The sequence below is a fragment of the Myodes glareolus genome, chromosome 2 (genome assembly GCF_982192425.1).
Source record: "Myodes glareolus chromosome 2, mMyoGla1.1, whole genome shotgun sequence".
Lineage (NCBI taxonomy): Eukaryota > Metazoa > Chordata > Mammalia > Rodentia > Cricetidae > Myodes > Myodes glareolus.
The window spans coordinates 56,681,973-56,704,117 of record NC_142027.1 but is presented as its reverse complement, the minus strand read 5'-3'; the positions used below and the strand labels follow the sequence as shown (position 1 = coordinate 56,704,117).

Below are 22,145 nucleotides of genomic sequence, written 5' to 3'. Positions count from 1 at the left end.
CCTCCACAATATCTGTTCTATTTCCCCTTCCCCGAAAGAGTCATGCATTTGCCCTTGAGTCTCCTTGTTTCTTTACCTTTCTGGGTCTGTGGACTGTAGCATGATTGTCCTTTACCTTATAGTTAATATCCCCTTATAAACAAGTACATGCCATTTTTGTCTTTCTGGGTTTGGGTTACCTCACTCAAAATGATTTTTCTGTCTCCACCCATTTGCCTGCAAATTTCATAATTTTCTTTTTTAACAGTTGAATAATAATCCATTGTGTAAATGGATTTTCTTTATCCACTTTTCTTTGAGGGACATCTAGGTTGTTCCCAGTTTCTAGCTATTATGAATAAAGCTACTATGAACATAGCTGAGTAAGTGTCTTTGTGGTAGGATGGAGTGCCTTTTGAGTATATGCTCAGGAGTGGTATAGCTGGGTCTTTTAAGGTAGATTAATTTTCAATTTTCGGAGAAACTGCCATATTGATTTTCAAAGGGGCTGTACAAATATGTCTTTCCACCACATTGGAGGAGTTTTCCCTTACTCCACATCAACACATGCATGAGCTGCCACTAGTGTTTTTTTTTTTTATCTTAGCTGTTCTGACTGGAGTAAGATGGAATCTCAGAGTTGTTTCAATTTGCATTTCTCTAATGGTTAAGGATGTTGAACAATTCTTTTAGTATATCTGGGCTTTTTGAGATTCTTCTGTTGCGAATTCTGTTTAGATCTGTACCCCATTTTTTAATCGGATTATTTGTTTTTTGATGTCTAGTTTCTGGAGTTCTTTATATATTTTGGAGATCAGCCCTCTGTCAGATGTGGGGTTGGTGAAGATATTTTCCCATTTTATAGGCTATCATTTTGTCCTATTGCCAGTGTCTTTTGCCTTACAGAAGCTTATCAGTTTCATGAAGTCCCATTTATTATTGCTCTCAGTGCTACTGATGTTATATTCGGGAAGTTATCTCCTATGCCAAAGTGTTCGAGGCTATTTCTTACTTTCTATTCTACTAGGTTCAGTGTAACTGGATTTATATTGATGTTTTTGATCACTTGAACTTGAGTTTTGAGCAGGGTAATAGATATGGATCTATTTGCATTCTTCTACATGCTAACATCCACTTATGCCAGCTCCATTTGTTAAAGATGCTTCCTTTTTTTTTCCATTACATAATTCTGGATTCCTTATCAAAAACCAGGTGTCTGTAAGTGTGTGATTGTATATGCGAGTCTTTGATTTGATTCCATTAATCTACTTGTTCATTTTTATGCCAATACCATGAGGTTTTTTAATTACTGTAGCTCTGTAGTAGAGTTTGAACTCAGAGAGGGTGATACCTCTCTAAGTTCTTTTGTTGTATTTGATTGTTATAGCTATCCTGGGTGGTTTTTTTAAAATATAAAGTTGAGCATTGTTCTTTGAGGGTCTGTAAAGATTTGTGCTGAAAATTTTAGGGGGATTGCATTGAATCTGTTGATTGCTTTTGATAAAATGACATTTTACTATTGCTAATTCTATCAGTTCATGAGCATGGGAGATGTTTCCAACTTTGTGTATCTTCTTCAATTTCTTCCTTCAAAGACTTGAAGTTCTTGTTATACAAGTGTTTCTCTTGTTTGCCTAGAGTTACTCCAAGGTATTCTCTTTTGTGGTTATTGTGAAAGGTGAGGGTGTTGTTCCTTGGTTTCTTTCTCAATCCATTTCTCCTTTGTATATAGGAGGTTTACTGATTTTTTTTTTGTTGTTGTTGTTAGTATTGTATCCAGCCGTTTTGCTAGAGGTATGTATTAGCTGTAAAAATTCCCTGGTAGACTTTTTGGAGTTGCTTATGTATACTATCAATCATATGCAAATAGTGATACTTTGACTTCTGTCTTTTTAATTTGTGTTCCCTTATCTCCTTCAGTTGTTTTATCGCTTCAGCTAGAGCTTCAAGTACCATAGTGAATAGGCATGGAGAGAGTGAACAGCTTTGTCTTGATTCTTGTTTTAGTGAAATTGCTTTGAGTTTCTCTACATTTAATTGATGTTGGTTATTGGCTTGATGTAAACTGCTTTTATTATGTTTAGGTATGTCCATTGTATCCATGATTTCTCCCATATTTTAATCATGTCAGGGTGTTGGATTTTTGTCAAAGGCCTTTTTAACATCTAATGAGATGGCAATGTTTTTGTTCTTTCAGTTTGTTTATATGGTGGATTACATTGTAAGATTTCCATATATTAAACCAGACCTTCATCTCTGGAATAAAACCTACTTGATCATGATGAATGGTCTTTTTGATGTGTTCTTGAATTCAGTTTGGGAGTATTTTATTGTATATTTCTGCATCTATGTTTATGAGGGAAAATGGTGTGCAATTCTGTTTCTTTTGTTGAATCTTTGTGTGGTTTGAGTATCAGGGTGACTGTGGTCACATAAAATTAATTTTATAATGTTCCTTCTGTTTTTCTTTTGTGGAATAATTTGAGGAATGATCATATCATCTCTACTTGGAGGTCTGGCAAAATTTTGCACTAAAATCACCTGACCCTAGGCTCTTTTGTTTGAGAGATTTTTATTTTTTATTTTATTTTTATTTATTTTATTATTATTTTATTTTATTACTTAAAAAAAATCTAAATTCCAATTGACTCCCCTCCTCCCACTCCCCTCCCTCTCCCTCCACACACTCTCTTACCCTACCTATCTCCAATCCTAAGAGATGGCAATGAACCCCGCCCTGTGGAAAGTCCAAGGCCCTCATTTGGGAGACTTTTAATAATTGTTTCTCTTTCCTTAGGGTTTATAGATCTATTTAAATAATTTATCTGATGTTGATTTAACTTTGGTAAGTTGTATCTCTCAAGGAAATTGTCAATTTCTTTTAGATTTTCTGATTTTGTGTAGTACAGGTTTTGAAATATGACCTAATGATTTTTTGGATTTCTTTGGTATCTATTGATATATCTCACTTTTCATTTTTGTTTTGTTAATTTGCATATTCTCTCTCTGTCTTTCTTTTTATTATTATTATTATTATTATTATTATTGAGGCAAGGTTTCTCTGTAGTTTTAGAGCCTGTCATGGAACTAGTTCTTGTAGACCAAGTGGGCCTTGAACTCACAGAGATCTGCCTGCTTCTGCCTCCCGAGTGCTGGGATTAAAGGAAAGCACCACCACTGCCTAGATTTTTCTCTCTGTCTTTTCGTTGGTTTGGATAAGGGTTTGTTTCTCTTGTTGATTTTTTTCAAAGAACCAAATCTTTTTTATTGATCTTTGTATTATGAACTTTGTATATATTTTATTAATTTTAGCCCTCATTTTGATTATTTCTTGCTATCTACTTCTCTTGGGCATGTTTGCTTCCTTTTGCTATAGAGCTTTCAGGTGTGTTGTTAAGTTGCTAGTGGGGAGATTTCTAATTCCTTTATGAAGGCACTTAGTGCTATAAATTTTCCTCTTAGCACCACTTTCATTGTATCCCATAAGTTTAGGTATGCTGTGCATTTATAATCATTGAATTCTAGGAAGCCTTTAATTTCTTTCCTTTTTTATGCCCCGGTCCAGTAGTCATTCAGCAAGGAGTTGGTCAATATGTAATCATGTTAGGTTTTCTAGATATATAGAGATATATTTCAGTTAGATACATATTCTTCAAATCTTTCCTTAGTTTGGCTTTGTTGAGTTTGTCTTTTTGGATGGGTGTTTTGTTCCTTGGTTTCTATTTCTTCTCTGGTCTTATGGTCTGGATGGCCTGGACTTCTTCAATCTCTGTGATCTCTGGTAGAGCAGGGAGTCTCTGTTCCAATTGGAAGTTAGGGAAAAAATTAGGAGGGTGTGGAACTGTTGATAGAAATGGGGGAACTTGAGATGGTGTAAGCTTGGGGGAGTTTGGTGGGCTGGCAGCATACTTGGACTTCTCCCAAATCTCTGGTAGAGCAGAGAGTCTCTGGACCTATTAGATGATGAAGCACAAAAGGTAGGACATGGAACTAAGGATAGTGTGGGGAGGTGCCGAAATAGTGAAAAGTGTGGAAATTTGTGGGGAGGGTGACCACTTAGACTTTTCCAGGTTTGCAAGGTCTTTAGTAGAGTGGGTCAGTAGTTCTCTTTGACTGTAGAGAAAAATTCCACAACCTCTTGTTCCTGTATCTTTTCTGACTCTAAAGATAGAACCCTGTGGCCAGTGCTATGAAGTTCTGCAGCCTTTTTGACCTTTCTTTGAATGACATTTACTTAAGCTTTCATTTGTTGTTGCTCTTTAGGAACAGGCTTTTTCTTTTCAGAAGTTGTGGGATTATGAGTGGGGTCATATTTTCCAAGCTCCTATAATGACAGCTCACTTAAGCCTGCTTATAGTATTCAACCAATACTAGTCCAAAATCCCTAGTCCAAAATCCCAAAGTATTCTCTATTCCTTCAAAACTACCATGATCATGGTACACTCCTTAGTACCAACTTCTGTCTTAGTTACTTTTTCTATTGTTGTACTAAGTAAGATACCATGACCAAGGCAACATATAGAACAAAAAAACCTATTGACGGCCTTACAGTTTCAGAGGGTAAGACCATGGCCATGATGGCAGGGAACATGACAGTAGATCAGCAGGCATGACACTGAGCAGCAGTTGAGAGCTTACATCTTGATCTACAAGCATGATCCAGTGTGGGGCTTTGAATACGTATGACCCCCATTGACTCAGGTGCTTGAATGTTTGGTGCATAGTAAGTGGCACAATAATGAGTATTAGGAGGTATGGCCCTGTTTGATTAGATGAAGCTTTGCTGGAGAAAGTGTGTCACTGTGGGGCCACAGCATGCAAACTGGAAATCCACTTCAAATTCCTAGTTTATAGATCTGATCAATGAAAGTTTCATTGAAATGAATGGACCTAAGCAATCTTGTCTAAATTGTCTTTCTGAGTTAATATGTGACTTTATATCTATCTCTTCACTCTGGAAGGGACTAAAGGCCAAAGGAAAAAAATATGAAGTAATTATATTGTTCCAGATGTGTATTATGAGGGTCTGCTTGTTGGAGTTTTTGTTTTCCCAGTTCCCTAGCCATTTAGTCCCAGAAAAAATCACACAGAGAGTCTACATTAGATATAAACTGATTGGCCCATTAGCTCAGGCTTCATATTAACTCTTATAACTTATATCAACCCATTATTCTTGTCTATGTTAGCCACATGTCTCAGTACCTTTTTCAGTGGGGCAAGTCACATCTTGCTTCATCCATGATCTGGGCAGGACTGGGGGTAGGGATGGTCTTCCTCCTTCCTATAATTCTTCTGTTCTTATTGTCTTGCCTATACTTCCTGCCTGACTACTGAACAATCAGCATTTATTTAAAACATGATCGACAGATATAGAATTGTTCTCCTGCACCACAGATCTATTTTCAGAAGAGAAAGCATACATCTGGATACACATTAGAAATTAAACTTGTCCTCTCTACCTAAACGCTTCTTCCTCACAATAGACAGATATTCAGAATTAGCAACTAAATGGAAAGATTAATATTTTTATTGTTAGAATGCAGACTTATTAAATAATAACTGTGTTCAGGACTGTTTCTGTGTGACATATAAATAGAGATAATCATTTTAAAGAACAATGCATAAACATTGTTTCCACCCTACATCAGCCTTTGTGCTCTAAAACCACCTACTATTTGGTAGGATTGTAAGATCAGCTGGGTCTCACTTTAGTAATCCAAATCCATTTACCAATTCATTGGAGGAGGCTGCTTATTGGTTCCCAGCCGCTCAGAAGTTAAGAGTTAAGCTACTCTTGCAGAGGGCTGTTGAAGGAAGGCTGCTGGTTAGTTCCTGGCCTCTTAGCCCTGAAATAATCACACAGAAACTATATTAATTAAATCACCGCTTGGCCCATTAGCTCTAGCTTCTTATTGGCTAACTCTTACATATTTAATTAAGCCACCTCCATTAATCTGTATATTGCCATGTGGCTGTGGCTTACCGGGAAAAGTTTCAATGTAGGTCTCCAGCAGAGCTACATGGCTTTTCTTTGACTCCACCCTTCTTTCTCCCAGCATTTAGTTTAGTTTTTACCCACCCAGCTCTGTTCTTCCCTATCACGGGCTGAAGACAGTTTCTTTTTTTAACCAATCATATTCACAGCATACAGAGGGGAATCCCACGTCACCAGTTCATGTTTCATTTATAATAATTTTAATAATCCTAATCCTAGTCCAAGACTGCATATGGGAAGCTTGCGCTCCCCCAGTTATTCCTTTTCCTTTTCTTGTTTTTTTTTTTTTGGTTGTTTTTTGTTTTTTGTTTTTTGAGACAGGATTTCTCTCTAACTTTGGGACCTGTACTGGAACCAAGCTGATCTTGAACTCACAGAGTTCAAACTATGATTGCCTCATATTGAAATAACCTGGTTCAAAGAATACCAGGCTAACCCCAAGATAAACTGATACTATTTTTCTGTATTATAAGGGGCAAACTCATGAAATGAGAACAAGAAGTTCAAGCCCAATTGTGTATCACCGGAACCACAGAGAGAGCAAACCTGGGCCACCCAGTGTTTTTCTCCAGGTTCCCAAAAGATCATACCCTAACCTGGTCCCACCTCTTAAAGATCATTGGTTGATGAGATTCTCCATCAGCCCCAGGCCTTTATCTCATTACTATGAACATCCTATCACTGTTCCCTTAGGACTGTCTTCTCCAGACCAGTGTGGAAAGACTCTTGCATGAGGGTCTAAGGAGAACTACAGGCTAACCCAGGTTTCCGTTCTTAATCAGTATTTTTTTTTAAAAAAAATATTAATTTCCTGATATAATATAAACAACAGAAAATTAAAATGCAGAGTTGAATGTTTGCTGTTCAAGTTTTCACTCTTTTCTCTCCTAATTTTCTCATTTACCAAGACCAAAATTGATAGAAATTATAGTGACTCTAAGGTTCTTGTAACAGAGAGGCTGAGAACAACCTCATATTCATACCGATGGTTTCCTTATACTATTTCTTTTAAAAGTTTTTTTTGAAGGCTTTCTTTACTCTGTGAATCATTCATTCTCCATATTAATTCTGTCCCCTTTGCTGCAACAACCAATCTTAAAAATAGTAAACATCTGTCCGGGCACTAGCCTTCTCACATTTATTTCACTTGGTATGTTTCCTTCAGTTCACAGTCCTTGTTACTTTGTTTTATTTAGATTCCAGTTTTTTACAGAACAAACGTTTTGGAATTTTGATGTCGACTTTACTGCTTCTGATGTTGCTAGCAGCATATCGCTATTACTATAAAGTGAGAAGAGACTCCAATGACTCTGAAGGTAATATGAAGTATTTGACTTTAATAAAGCACCTATAATACTGCTGATTGTGGATGTATTTTTCTCCAAGTCATTCTAAAATTTATTAAAATCTGTTAACACTCTTTTGCATTTTCACTTAAATATTCTGCTTCTTAAAATTTGTTCTGAGCAAGAGGTCAGAGGCACATTAAAACATATATAAGCACAATCACTGTAGCTTACTGTGAATATTCCCAAGTTTTGACTATTTTAATCACTAGTAGGGAAGATGGTTTAATGAATTGAAAACCACAGGTGCTCTTTCACAAAAAATCGAAATTATTTAAAATAGTGAACAGAATGATCTGATCAGCTTGCACTGAAAAAAATAGAAGGAAATAAAACTAAGCTTTAAAAAGTTGTCTTTGTAGTATTTCCCTGTTACGATTGTGCGTGCAAAAGACACCAGTGGGTGAGAACTCAGAGGCCTTAGGGTGGGCGAGAGACAAATAACACCCTGTAGACAGAGCTTAAGTGAAGAGTTTGAGATAAAGGGAATGGGGGAGGGAAGAGAGACAGAGGAAAAAAGAAAGAAGGGGACAGAGATCTGCTTGTCTCTTCAGAAGAACAGTGGGAAAGAGAACTGAAATGGGCAGAGCTTGTCTCCTAATGGGACCTTTTGCACCTGTGCACAGATTACGTTGTGACATAACAGTCATAAGATCCTGGGTGGGTCAGGGTACTGCCTGAATGCATCCTACCAGGTGATCGGTCAGCATAATGCCTGAGTCCTAATTCTCCACCCTCCCACCTCATGCAGTTAATTCCTTCATGTCCCCAGACTCAGTTGTGTACTGCACAGACCTTGTTCTATGTATGATGATTTCAAAAATTGCTTTGATTTTCTTAATTTTTTTGTGAAACAAACTTGTATTGTCCAATAATCACTTAAAACAATGCCTTAAGATACTGTGACCACCCGTCCTTAGATTTCTATTGAAATGTGCGTCAATGATCAGAACTTGACCTGGAATGAATCTGTACAAACTAGGGATTAGTTTGCTTCCACATTCCAGGAAATGTGAATCCAGGAAGGTGTTCAAGCACCAAGCAGACTCAGGAAGCAGGTCTGTGTGACCGTACACTAGCTATCCCTGTGCCCACTAGTGTCAACAGTAGCACAGTGCTACCAAGAGCACCACCTGGCCCCCAAGAAAGCCCTGGATTTCCTGGGGGTTCAGATAAATCTCATGTCCCAGGTATGTGTTTCTTGCAAGTAAAAGATTTTGGTTACTGGAAAACGATTATTGAGAATGAGGTTTCAAGGTGACATCACAGGATCATTTCACCAATTTTGACATTGTAATCATCCAGTCTAATAAGCAGGCCGGCCTTGCTTGTTACACCCGCCACTTAATTGACTAGAAATAGTCAGAGATGGTGCATCTCAAGTAGTCTAACTTGCTTCCAGATTCATCCTCTGGGTTATAATGGTCCTGTGGTTGGATTAAATTCAAATTTTGGGAGATGGGGTGTCAAATTATGGGAGATGGGGTGTCAAATTATGGAGATGGGAGAAGCTGCTTAACAATGACAGCTTCTGCACTGGAAATCTGCCCACATCCAGGTCTATAGAAAAACACACAGAATACTCAGAACTTACAGAGTTAACATAGAAGATAATGCATTCACCCCCTAATCCCCAGCTCTCCACATCTGAATCAGAACCAAACTTAAACTTAAGGTGACAAAGAGAGAGAAGAGTTCCCCAATCCTGCAACTGGGAGTTATATCGAATCACTCCCTTAGGTTAGAGTGGCCTTCAGTGAGAAGACACAGCCAAAGTAAGAAGAGTATGCAAGGGAGAAGCTGGGAGTTTGGGAAGGGATACACACCTACTTATCCCTTTCTTCCCTCTGATCTGCAAACAAACTAGGGACCAGAAGATACACATACTCTGCTGCTGGAGACCAATGCGTCCAGGTTCCCCAGCCAGAGGAAGAAGCACAATGTGGTTCTGATGAAGTAAACAATCACAATTCAGGTAAGGGTAGTATGTTCCTCTTGATCATAAAGAGAAATATTCTTTATTGTTGTATGATATCTTATTGCTCTGTGATACTTTGAGATTGTTATCCATGAACAGGAGAGGGGGTGAGCAGAGTCAGCAACTACCTGACATGAATTAGCCATAGAGAAGCCAGGAATTTGGATGGAAAAGATGAAAAGGAAGGAAATGGCATTACTAGAGTTTGGTGCTTCTTTTTGGTTTTTGGGACAAGTGGGCCAAAAGGCAATTTCAGCTGGTTGCTTCTCAGCTTTTCTGACCTCGCAGATTTTCAGCCCCCACATCTGACTTCCAAGTCTTTGTTGGAAAATAAAATGATAGAGACTTAGTTTAAACCTACATATCGAGGCTGCAACAATGGTTAAAATATCAGTAGACTCAAGGGCAGCCACTAAGTTGACAGAAAAACATCCCCATACTTCTGTAGTTAGAGGTAATGAAGATATATTTGGAGCTCTGTAAAAGGAGTGGTGGGCTGCATTCCCGCCTGGCTCGCACATAGCTAGCTTTACACCCGAAATAACAGCACATGAATTGTATTCTTTTAAACACTGCTTGGCCCATTAGTTCCAACCTCTTATTGGCTAACTCTCACATCTTGATTAACCCATTTCTATTAATGTGTGTAGCACCACAAGGTGGTGGCTTACCAGGAAGGATCTTAACCTGTGTCCATCTTGGAGAGGAGAGCTATAGCGTCTGCCTCATTGCCTTCTTCCCAGCATTCTGTTCTGTCTACTCCACCCACCTATGTTTTAACCTACCAGGCCAAGCAGTTTCTTTATTAATTAGTCAATGAAAGCAACAGAAATACAGAAGCCTCTCCTACATTAGAGCTCTTATACTAAATCCTATAAAATCTAACCTGTCTCCAGGTTCCTGGTTGTTGTTTAATATGCTATGGTTCTTATGCTTTGATTTTTAATTTAGCTTTCTGTTGCTTAAAATGATCTTACTCTAGGCTAAGTTTAGATGGTTCAGAGTTTTCAGCAAGGCTAAGAAAGAAGGGTTTCCCTGACAAATGGCATTCTATTCTTGTCCCCTAACTGCCACTTTCAGCCCTTCCTTGGCCAGGATATTTCCTTTGTTAGTGCTTGGTGGAAACCTGGCCAACAGCTGTAGTGAACCAAGAATTTCTCATTGTTTGACTTGTATTTATTCTCCTCTTTGGAGCACTTGAATCAATCATAGAAACGCATTGCTCCTTTGGATGCCATATTGCTACAGTGAAAGTATTTTTTAATATTGTTTGTTGGGATAAGATGTGAAAAGAGAAGTAACCAAGGTGATACTTATGATTACAAAGAGATGGGAAAGAGGAAGAATGCAAATTCTTAGAAAGAGAATTTTATTCTTTTTTTTCTTTCTTTCAGAAATGTGCCCTGTCTCTGTTGATGAGAGTGTTGTGCGTGGTGATAACTCCAATGGATATGACGTACAGCATTGTGGAGACCCACAGATGTGAGCCTATTCCACCCAGACAGGAGATCAGAGAGTTTGAGCTTATTTTTGCTCTTTCAAAGTTGTTGACAACAGGCGTGGCTACAAATCCTGAACTAGGGTGTGGTTTCTTGGTGTTTTAGACATTAGCATGGCCCATGGAGGTGGATCTGCTCTACTCTGGCCAAAGGTCAGAGAATTCAAACCTATTCCTGCTCCTTCATTGTAAAATAGAAAATTTTGGCATAGGGAATGGCTGCCTATGGAATACTTGGTCTAGGGTGTATCCTGCCCCAAGCATCAAATGCTTTACCCAGGAAATAATGGCTTGATGTCTCAAGTATTGAAGCAAGTAACTGTTCTGGTGCTCTTTGTGTCATGTTGAAGCAATCACTTGCATTCTTCCCCCTTTTGTACTGGAGTATAAACACATATGAAAATTAAACGTGGGTGAATTCAGTATTCAGTATATACTGAGTTGCCGCTACTATCCTATGTCTCTGTGTTTTTTTCATATCTCACTTCCTTCTACCTAATGTTTCTAATCCACATGCCCCTACCCTGGTAGTATAAACCCAACATGGCTAGACTGTGACAGAAATCACCCCCAAAATGTAACACATGACAAGGTATCATTTTCTTCATCAAAACCATCCTCAATGGAAAGCTAATATGAAAGTACATAAGAGAGAAAGAAAAGAAAGGGCAGATGTAGATCCCAGCATTCATGAGGTAGACATGGGAGGCTCGGGATCTTGAAGCTTGGGATTTATAGCAAGATGCTGTCTCAAAACAAACAAACAAACAAACAAAAACTCTACCACCAATACATGAACTGATTTTTTTTTCTTTACTGACTTAGATATCATTATGCAAGTCTTGGTGGTAGGGAGAGACAAGAAGAACTGCAGGATAATATGTTGGGGAAAATACAACTAAACTTTTCTCACTGAATGAGATATTCCTATTTAAATAGCTCTTCTTGGTTTTCTTCTCTTATCTGCAAACATATCTGGGGCACTGTATTCCAGATGCTTACCAGAGTGTGCTCAGTGTGATTGCCCTTCTGATAAAAGTGGAAAGAAACAGACTTGTATACAAATGGAGGCAGACTACAGTTTTCACACTGGTCCAGATGTCTGACAGTCCATACATTGTAGATATTTCTATGTCCCTAGGTGACTATTACTTCACATACAATGTATAGTTTAGTTCATTTAGCTGCATCAGATTTTACAGTTTTGCATGTTTCCCTAATCTGAATATAGGTAAGGGGTAGAACTGAGACTTGGTTTTAAAACTTTTAAAACTCAGGGACCTCTAGAAGGCAGATTAAAGTTGACTGACATGGCCCAGGCTGTGTCACTATTCTTTTATAACTGACTCATGGATCTATGATCAGAGATATAAGTGATGGCTTGGACCTCCCCATTCCCACTTCTTCTACAAAACCAAATAACATCATTGCTTAAGATAAAAGAGGTTATTCTGACTTGGTTAAGAGACAATGCTTTATTTTCTTGCTTCTAGCCGTCTTCAGAAGCGTCAGTCAGCAAGCAAAATCCTGTGCTTGTCTTACAGAAGAAATCCTCAATTTGATTTCCTCCATTTACCTGAAGATTTACTTGACTGACATCATGCTCACCTTCTCTCACCGTCATTCCAGGCGATGGCTTGTCAGATTTGACAATTCCACTGCTGTAAAGACAGTCATTTACTTAACATGCACAGATTTGAATGCGGTCCTAAAGCTCATGTATTAGAAACATTGTGCAATAGTGTTGGAGGGTAAACCCACCCCCCCCCCCCAAAGAAGCAATTGTGTTGAGGACTTCACCAACATTATGGAAGTAGGTTAATTACCGGAAAACTAAAAGTTTTCTTGTTCTAAAAGTACATTCTCTTTCTCTTGGCCTCTCTTGACCTTTAGACTTTTGTCAAGGGATGCTCTGTCAAAAAGGCTCAAACCATAGGCTAACACCTTAATACTAGACTTCCAAGCTTTAAGAATTATAATTAAATTTATTTTCATTATAAATTACTCCCTCCACAACACCACCAACCAAAGACCTCCAGAACTGTATTGACTCTTCGAGATGTAAATGTCAATCACTGATCTACTACCTTCAATAAGGCGATGGGTATCTGTGTGGAGAGAATTTTAGCTCCACTTAGAAAACAAATGCCTTATTAATGAACATCACTGTTGCAGTCAGGCTAGGCTGTTACTGTGCATTTCCACCAATAACTCAGTAGAACTGTATGATTGGAGGTTGCTTCAAGATCTGAGAGTAGGTAGAAGCAGGATTATCCTTAGTGGAACTGTAAAGAGCCATTTATGGTCTAGAAACAAGACAACTGATGTGATACAGTATTATACACTAGTCTTAAGTAATGATTGTTTGGGCAATGCTGATTAGCATTCAGATGATGAGTTACAGGACCCTGGAGAGTAAGAATGTCAGTGTCCCTAGGACTACTTAGGGAAAGATATCTCATCATCAGAACTGATCTGTCTGCTGGGAGTTACAACTGGCAACACCGGCTGGCATAGCTGCTGACAGATAGCTTTGAGGATGATTTGAAGAAGGCTTCTTCAGTTGGCATCTTGTTCATCAGCCTTGCAAAAAGTGGAGAGTTCCATGTAACTGTTCTGCAGGGACTGAACCTAGAGCCTGGCGGGTTTGATAATCTGTTGCCTTCATTTTAATAATCAACTTAGAAGAAAAAGACAGAAGTTAGTATTTGGAAGTTTGTCAATATGATATAACTGCACATTTTTTCTTAGGTAATGAATTTTTTGAGATTGCAGTTGGTTTGATTGCCACCTATCTAAAGTTTTCTATCATTTGATCTTGGTATTATATTTGTATACTTTGTATATAGTTTTGGTAACCTTTTGTGTAATGCTGTACAAAATATTCATAACAGTAAGAATTCTATCTCAAGTGTGGTGTGATTGACACCTCTCTAACCTTTTCTATTAATTGATCTTGGTATCATATTTGTATACTTTGTATTTAAGTTTTGGTAACTTTTTGTATAGTGCTGTGCAAGATATTCATAAACAGTAATGTGTTAAGGATTCCAATGAAAAGAAAAATTCCCCTGAGATAATATTATAATTCAATCAATTGTAATACCCCTGCTACCTAGTGAGGTAGTAGCTAAGATTAGCCTATGAAAAACACAGGTTGGCAAAGAAAGAGTCAGAAATCTCTCTAGTCAAGGCCAACTAAGACTCACTGACAATCTGATATAGTGACTCTTCATTGTCCAAGGGTAACTTATGGCTCAGTATAATACTAAACACAACCCTGGGCAGAGACTTAAAATGCTGATTAGACATAAGACATGTGAAGTTGCAAGTTGAACAGATAACAAATCAAGTGTGCATAGAAAAGTTGGCATTATGTAAATAGATAAAAATTTAGGCTAAACCAATAAAATATCCAGAGCTCTGGCTGGAGAGATGCCTCAGTGGTTAAGAGTACTCACTGCTCCTGCAGAAGATGCAGGTTTGATTCACAGCACTCACATGGTGGGTCACAACCATCTACAACTCCAATTCCGAGGATTTGACACCCTTTTCTGACTTCCATGGGCACAAGGCAAGCACGTGGTGCACAGACATACATGCAGGCAAAATATTCAGATACATAAAACAAAAAGCAAAACACATCTTAGAAAATAAAGTTCACCAAGGAAGCTTCACCAAGTCCCTGCTTTTGTAAATTAATTGTTTGCTATTGCTACAAGTGTTCCCTCTTTCTGTTTATAATAAAGGCAGATGGGTGACAAGAAAGAAAGGAAGAAGGAAAGAAAGAAAGAAAGAAGTTTATAGTGAACAAAGTTGTTGGACTTCCTCAATGTTACCGCCCTTGGCTCTCCTCTTGGAAGTATATTCTCAATAAACTAACTCTGATTTAGCTACACCTGTGTTTTCTGCTCAATCCTTTGTGGCTATAAGTGCCTGAAACCCCTGTGGTGATGTCCTTGCAACCTGACATTAACTGGTAATGTCAGTTGGTGAGCTAGCCAGGAGGCAAGATTTGTGTTTCTAATCTCTTAAACTTCCAACTCATTTTGGGGTGACTGATAGGAGCTGCTTCAAACTGTGAGCAGAGGGAGGGGACCATTCAAGGGTTATTGGGATGCCAGCTCCTTGAAAATCACCCGGACAGGATTATCTGCTCATGTGCCAAGGTGAGAAGTTGGTCACTCACCAAGGTACCCTTCAGAATAGCACACTGTCCCTCTCCTGTATCAGCTCCCTGTTAAGGATTAATAATGGCAAGGGAGCCTTGAATATTTTCCCTGTCTCTCTCGGCTAACGGGTCTCCACCTCAGCCATTCTTTCCTTCCTGCTTCCTCCCTTTGCTTTCACCTCCTATCACATCTTTGCTGGATATCCTTGCTGCTCTCCTAAGCTGGTGGAGCCTCCCGTGCCTCTCCCCATTCTCAATCTCTTCTGCACTCCTTGCTGAATTTGTTCCATGTATCCCTAGTGTCTTTCTGTGTCGCCATTCTCTACCAATTTTCAGTGTGTGTTCCTTCTCATTTACTACATGCAATTCTAGCAGCAAAAGCCTGGGTTTAGTCTCCCAGTTAGTAAGGCACTTCCTGAAATGCAAGGTCCCTGAAAACACATGAATGGCAATATGGAAAAAAAGACCAGAGCCATTTGTGGGAACAAGTCTTTTCTTTGATAGGCCTAACCTCTTGAGGCTTTTGAGAGCCTCAGAGGAGAGATACTTTGTTCTACCCAAGTAGAAAGAATTAACCTGAGAGAGCCCTAGAACAAGGGCTTGTATCTCAGTCTTGTGATAGTTACTGCAGGATGTGGTTCCTGGACAGATAACACAAGGGTCTGAACCTCCAACATTCCAAATTTTAGACAGGCATTGAAGGTGTGCTTTCTTTTAATTTTGAAATTATAATGAAATCATATTATTTCTCCCTTTCCTTTATTTCTTTCCAAATTCTTCTGTGCCCCCTTTCTCTCTTTCAAATCCATGACTTCTTTTTTCATTGCTTGTTGTTATAGGTATATAGATATATGCATATATATTTTTAAATACAGCCTGTTCACTCTGTATAATGTAACTTGTATATATGTTTCCAGGACTGACCATTTGGCATTAGATAACCAGTGTGTGTTCTTTTTCCTGAAGATTCCTTCTCTCACTCTCAGCATTTCTTAGTCGCCTGTTGTTCTTTGGGTTGAGGCCTCCTGGTCTTTCCCACACCCACTTCTGTTGAGCATGTCTTTGGTGTGGTCCTTGCTTAGGTCATGTGTAGGCAGTCATGCTGATGAAACTTCATGGGTGTACCTTCTGACATCACTAGGAGCCAGTCTCATGGCAAACTCCCCAGTCCTCTGGCTCTTCCCTTTGATTATTCAGTGAGCTTGTGTAGCCAGCCACAGCTTCTTTACGGGAATCCTCTTTCACGATGGAGAGATCTAGACTTGATTCCGAATGCTTATTGTACCTCCAAGGGGAAAGATGACCTGGGTGGAAGTTAGGGGACACGCAAATGAGTGACTTGCTCAAACCCTTTCCAAAGTACAGACACACCCAGATCAGGAACCTGTGCTTGAAATTACAACACCCCTGGAGATGCCATAGATCTTTTGCATACACTCCTCACAGGGATGAAAATTACACTAAGAAATCTGTTAACTCTGGCAAGATCAGAGAGGTCACTTAAGGAAGGGGATGTTTCTCAACAGGCTAATTGAGCTCATTACAATATTAAGGTTACCCAAGATGCCCTTCCCTCTGCCTTTTATCTCCTAAACGGGAAAAGATATTAACCTAAGTCTACTTAACAAGCTTCACCTCCGACCCCTTTTGATTTCATTGGGGCCTTTCTTTCACCTCAAAGATGTAGAGATGTAAACTTTCTACTCTGTTTAATTAACCGCCCAGGCTGATTTACTGTAATTCTGTCATATATGTTTATAATTGCTTCCACATAATTGTTTTTAGGTATGATTTTCTCCTGGGCCCAAACTCAATCTGCCTCCACAATTGCTGAAACTGAGTAGTAAAATCCATGATAGTTAAATCTTCCTTTCATATTCCGACTTACTTTATGATAAAATTACTATTCTTGGCATGCCTAACTTGAGATGTAAAGGTAAATGTTTCCAGGGTGATTTTTATTATATTTATTTATTTGGTTTGTGTGGCAGACATGCATTTGCCATAGTGCATATGTGGAGGCCAGAGAAGAGCTTTCTGGAGAGAGTTGATTCTCTCCTTTTACCATGTGAATCTCAGGGATTGAACTCGAGTTTTTGGCTTTGACAGCAAGCACCCTTACCTGCCAACCAGATCTCACCCTCTATGATGCTTTCTAAACTTGCCATTCGGGCACCAAGAAATGGGAACTGCTATTACATGTCTGCCTGAGATTTCTTTCCCCATTGCTTGCTACTGTTTTTTTTATTATTTTTTAGAAAAACAAAATAATTTTTTTTTACCAAGACCTTATCTTGACCAATTTTAGATTTATTAAAAAAAAAAAGATCATTTTAAGACAAAATCACTGCTGCCCACTCTGTGCAGTTTGAATCTTAGAAATGATATTATATGGACTTGATCCTAATATGTTTAATATAGTTGAGATCCAGTCGCCTTTTACAAATACAATGAAAGCAAGGCTTATCCTCATGATTCTTCATGCTAATGTGCAGAAGTAACCAGATGCACTTAAGGGAAGGAAACAAACACAAAATGAAGCAGAGACAACCGGACCTTTATCCTCCCTTTCATTAGAGGCAAGATAGAAATACCTCTAAGAGTGTTAGTGAGTGTTATCTGCATTTCAGATGTAGCTTCCTGTGTTTTCATTGGAATATAGACTTTTTTTTTTTATTAAGAGAAACCATGTTTCTAAAGTCAAAAAAAGGTAGATAGGAACTATCAAGAAAAGGACGTAGAAGCTATGGGTGAAGTATATTTTTGGTAAGGAAGGTAAAAGGTAAAAAGGCAATGGCGTGGGGGCTAGAGAGATGACTCAGAGGTTAAGAGCACTGACTGCTCTTCCAAAGGTCCTGAGTTCAATTCCCAGCAACCCACATGGTGGCTCACAACCATCTGTAATGAGATCTGGTGCCCTCTTCTGGCCTGTAGGTGCACATGGAGGCTGAACACTGTGTACATAATAACATAATAAATAAATACATCTAAAAAAAAAAAGGCAATGGCGTTAGATGAGAATGGGTTTCATATGGTAGTTTTGACCTAAGTAAAGGATTGTTCCAAAGGGAAATAGAAAAAAAGTGAAGGCAAAACGGGAACACTTATTCATATTGTAGAAGGTCCAGGTAAGTCACGAAAGTGTTTATGAAACTATAGAACTCAATGATTAGAAAGTCACATGGTTAAGTTTACAACAGTTAATGCTAATTAAAAATTCTAAGTGTCAGATTTTTGCTGGGCAATCATTTCTTGGGTCAGGCTGCCCAGATGTCAGGAAGGAGCTCCAAAAGGATGTGGGGCCACTCCAGATACTCCAATTTTTCACAACACAGATAAAACAGAGACAGTCCAAATGTCCCGGGGAAGTAACCACAGGCAAAAAAACTAGCCAGATTATAGCCTAAACCATGGGGAATAATATGTTTCAGCAGGCTAATAAAGTACCTGCTACTTCAGAGAAATCCCAGACAGAAGTTTCTAAAGGGTAATGCTTGCCGTAGCTATGGAAAACCAAGACAAAAAGAAAAGAGCTACTCTCAACAGAGTTCTAAGAAAATGTGGCTCTCCCACTCTGCAAAAGAGACCGTCCCTCTGCAGAGAGGACAGACCTTCAGACACAATGATGGGTGACAGTCTTAAGGACAAAAGCTGTCCCTGGTTTCCTATTGAAAGCGGACTTCAGTGAGTACAAATGACCACCAAGGTGCCTTGGATAACTTTTAATGTGACAGTAAAAATGTTAATGTGACCTCACTCGATAGAACTAGAACTCCTTATTAAATGGACATAGTAAAAAAAAAAAAAAAAAAAAAAAAAAAAAACGTTGGAATGCCTCAGAGTTGAAAGAATCATTGTTGCCAGGCTCACCTTGTCCCATTACAAGACATAACATGGGGAGTCCTCACATAAATGTAGGGTACATTTCCAACACTCTTAGCTGACTTTTCCTCCACTCTCTAGCTAGCATGCAGATAAACAGGACACTTACAAGCTGCAGCAGCTATACAGCAGAACGGGTAGAGGAAATGACAAAAATGGCCTTGATAACTGTCCCAAAATAAAACGTAAGCATGTCTTACATAGGAACGGGAGAAAATGGGCAGGCAGCACAGCAAGGATATAAACTTACTGAAAAGTGCCTGGTGGACCCAGGGGAGCATAAAATTCTATTGCTCAAACAGAAAAATTGTTAAGGAACCTCATAACTCACGTTACCTTCAAATTCAGACATGAACTATTCTACCCACTTATGGCTTATTTATTTATTTATTTATTTATTTTAGAAAAAAGGACTACAAGGCCTATAAGTCTATAACAGAAAACAGGTAGAAGGCTATTATTTACTCTGTCTCTATAATTTACTTTTTTTGGGTTTTTTTTTTTTTTGCCTACTACTCTACGCGGATCTACGGTGGATGGTGGGAGACTGTGTGTGGGTCGTTCTGCAGGCCACCGGGCAGCACTGACTGACAGTCACAGAACTACATGCGGTACCGGGCCAGGAATCGAACTCAGGTCCTCGGGCGGAGCGGTCGGACGCTCTGTCCCCTGAGCTGTCTCTCCGGCTTATAATTGACTTTTGAGGTAGAATTAAGCCACTACTTTCCTTTACGGTAGTATAAAGGACAGTCACCTTCCAGAGAAAAGATGAACAATTCAGTTTTATTCAAATGTATCCCTGGAGAGGATGTTAACACCTTTTTCAGTTTCATAATAGTTTCTCATGATGGACAGAGATCTCTCCTTCCAAATGAATAGAGATCTACCCCTTTAGTTGAAAGAGCTCAAATGGTTATTCTCTCGAACAAAATCTCTCCTGCTGGAGACCCCACAGCTTCCAGAATATCCTGAAGACCGAGCAGCTCACATCAATTGTAATGGCTCCTCTTGCTTGTCTGGTTGACACATCTGGGAAGAGGAAAACTCGATTTAGGGATTATGCCTCCATCAAACTGGCCAGGGGGCATGTTTTCCTGATTGGTCACTGACATAGGAAGTCCAGCCCACTTTGAGCATTGCTGTTCCTAGGCGGGTGGGCCTGGACTATATAAGAATGGTAGTTGAGCACAGCAGGAGAAGCAAACCAATAAAGAGGGTTCGTTTTTGCTCTCTGCTTCAGTTCTTGCTTCTAGGTTCCTGCATTGGCTTCCTAGACCCATGACCCCATCACTTAAAACTCTAATTCGGTATCCTGTGCTTGGAGGAGACCTGACATTCAAGAAGATCAGCTTTGACCTGTCTGAACCAGCCCTGGTCATTGTCGTTCTGCCTCAAAATTGGCTCAGCACAGGAACGCGGAAAAGTCTAGTTAATGAGGCAGAGTAATGCTACTCCTGGGGAAGGGTAGGCAGGTGTAGCTTTTGTAAATGTTAAAAAGACCCAGCTATTGTATTAGGAGAGGAGTCTGAGAACTGTGGTGGTCCCTATGCAACAATGACAGACACAAATCTAGAGACCAAAGCCCCACACATGTAAGTTGTTAGACAAGAATGGCCTTTTGGTTGTTTCTGACAGTGCTAAGCCCCTGAATTAATCTCAGAGGCTCCAGTGTGAACTGGATTGGGCAGAGCGGCAGAATGACAGGCACTAGGATCTGGAGTTGAGATCCAGCCTTAGGCAACTGTGGGTGCCAGGCCTCACTTGACTAGAGGTCAGCTGAGGAAACAAACCTGTATGAGGAGTGAGAATGGAAGTGGTCAATCAGGAACAAACCAGACTGTCCCTGATTTGTGAGCTCCAGGGCAAAGCTGGGAGTACTGGGCAGGGGTCCGGGCACCTTCGAGCTGCAGAGCAGCCTGTCTGGGTCTCTGCAAAGCTGAAGGAAAGCGGCAGAGTCATCAATCTTGACAGCAGTCACTGATCTTTGCCAGCTCAAGTTTTTGGCCTCTGGTTATACTGTATGAGTGATCACAGTGCCATTTACTGACCTTATGAGTAAGAAATGAACATCTGCTCCTTCCCATTTGCTTAACTGGTTGTGAGTTTTTCTGTTGGTAAGAGGGAGCCGCTTGTTGGCTCCCAGCCTCTAGCCCCGAAATAATCACCCAGAAGCTCTATTAATTAAATCACTGCTTGGACCATTAGTTCTAGCTTCTTATGGCTAACTCTTACATATTAATTTAACCCATTTCTATTAATCTGTGTATTGCCACGTGGCTGTGTCTTACTGGCTAAAGTTCCATCTGGCTCCCGTGAGGCTACGTGGTTTCTCTCTAACTCCTCTTCCTTTCTCCCAGCATTCTATTTAGTTTTCCGCGCCTAGCTCTGTTCCTTTATTAACCAATGAGATTTATAGCATACAGAGGGGAATCCCACATCATTTTTCTGGTGACCAGCTCCCACACAGAATCCTGCAAGGAGGAATTCTAGGATGCGTCCCTTCTGCTTAGCAATGCTGTAGCAATACAAAGCCTACATGTGGTCTGCCACTGTCTTGGGTGAAACATTTTACCTTAACAGTGAAAGTTCACAGGAGACTCCATGTGCGCCATTTAGGAAGGCCTTAATTGCACATTTGACATGCCTAACTGGGGCAATGTCGGCATCATAGTGCTTAGCCACTAGAGCTAAAAATAGAGTAACGAATGAAGGCACCGGCTAAGCAGAGTCAGCTAACTTCAGTAACCACTGCCAACCTGCCCTGCCTTAGGCCCCTTGGAACACAATTAGCCTCAAGATGCCTTCTAAGAATTTTATCTATTAAAAGGCAACAGGGAATAAAAGAATTGTTTTCCTAGCATTCGAGGTTAGGAAATTTTTGTATCTGTTTAATAATCTTTTGTGTTTACTTTCATTTGAAGATCAAAAATCTCCAGTAGCCCTGAAAGCAATGGCATGCCATTTAATTTTTACATTTCTTTAATCACCTTGTTTAAATGCCCTCCGAGTTACATAAATATGTCTTTTTCAAGTGTTTCTTTCAAATACAATTTAAGTTTTGATTTGTAGCATAGCAGCCGCCTTTTACTTCTCTGATTGATCTTTATGAAAAAGAAACTCCTTATTCTTCTTGAACTTGGAAAATAGAGTGTATGTCAGTGTGTCCTGTAAAATTCAAGAGACTTTGAGAGGTTCCAGACCTATGGAAACTCTTTCCACAGAAAGGCAGGCCTTAGCCGCAATCCATGGGCTTTCAAGGGAGGCAGGGAATTGAGGCAATTATCTGTCTTGAAGAG

General features: G+C 39.5%; 1 protein-coding gene across 19 annotated transcripts in view; it reads left to right on the top strand.

Annotated features, from left to right (window-relative positions):
* The window catches only part of Hhla2 (HHLA2 member of B7 family), an 84,051-nt gene extending 72,797 nt beyond the window's left edge, over window positions 1-11,254 (top strand). For 17 of the 19 annotated variants that reach the window (XM_087900671.1, XM_087900630.1, XM_087900664.1 and 14 more), the window contains 4 exons: window positions 7,171-7,290; window positions 8,328-8,510; window positions 9,188-9,295; window positions 10,693-11,254. In XM_087900671.1, coding sequence (XP_087756797.1) covers window positions 7,171-7,290; window positions 8,328-8,510; window positions 9,188-9,295; window positions 10,693-10,784 — 503 coding nt within the window. In that variant the 3' untranslated portion in view covers window positions 10,785-11,254. The remainder of the gene's footprint in view (window positions 1-7,170; window positions 7,291-8,327; window positions 8,511-9,187; window positions 9,296-10,692) is intronic. The other 2 variants (XM_087900683.1, XM_087900682.1) reach the window with 1 other exon arrangement.
* The last annotated feature ends 10,891 nt before the right edge of the window (window positions 11,255-22,145 follow it).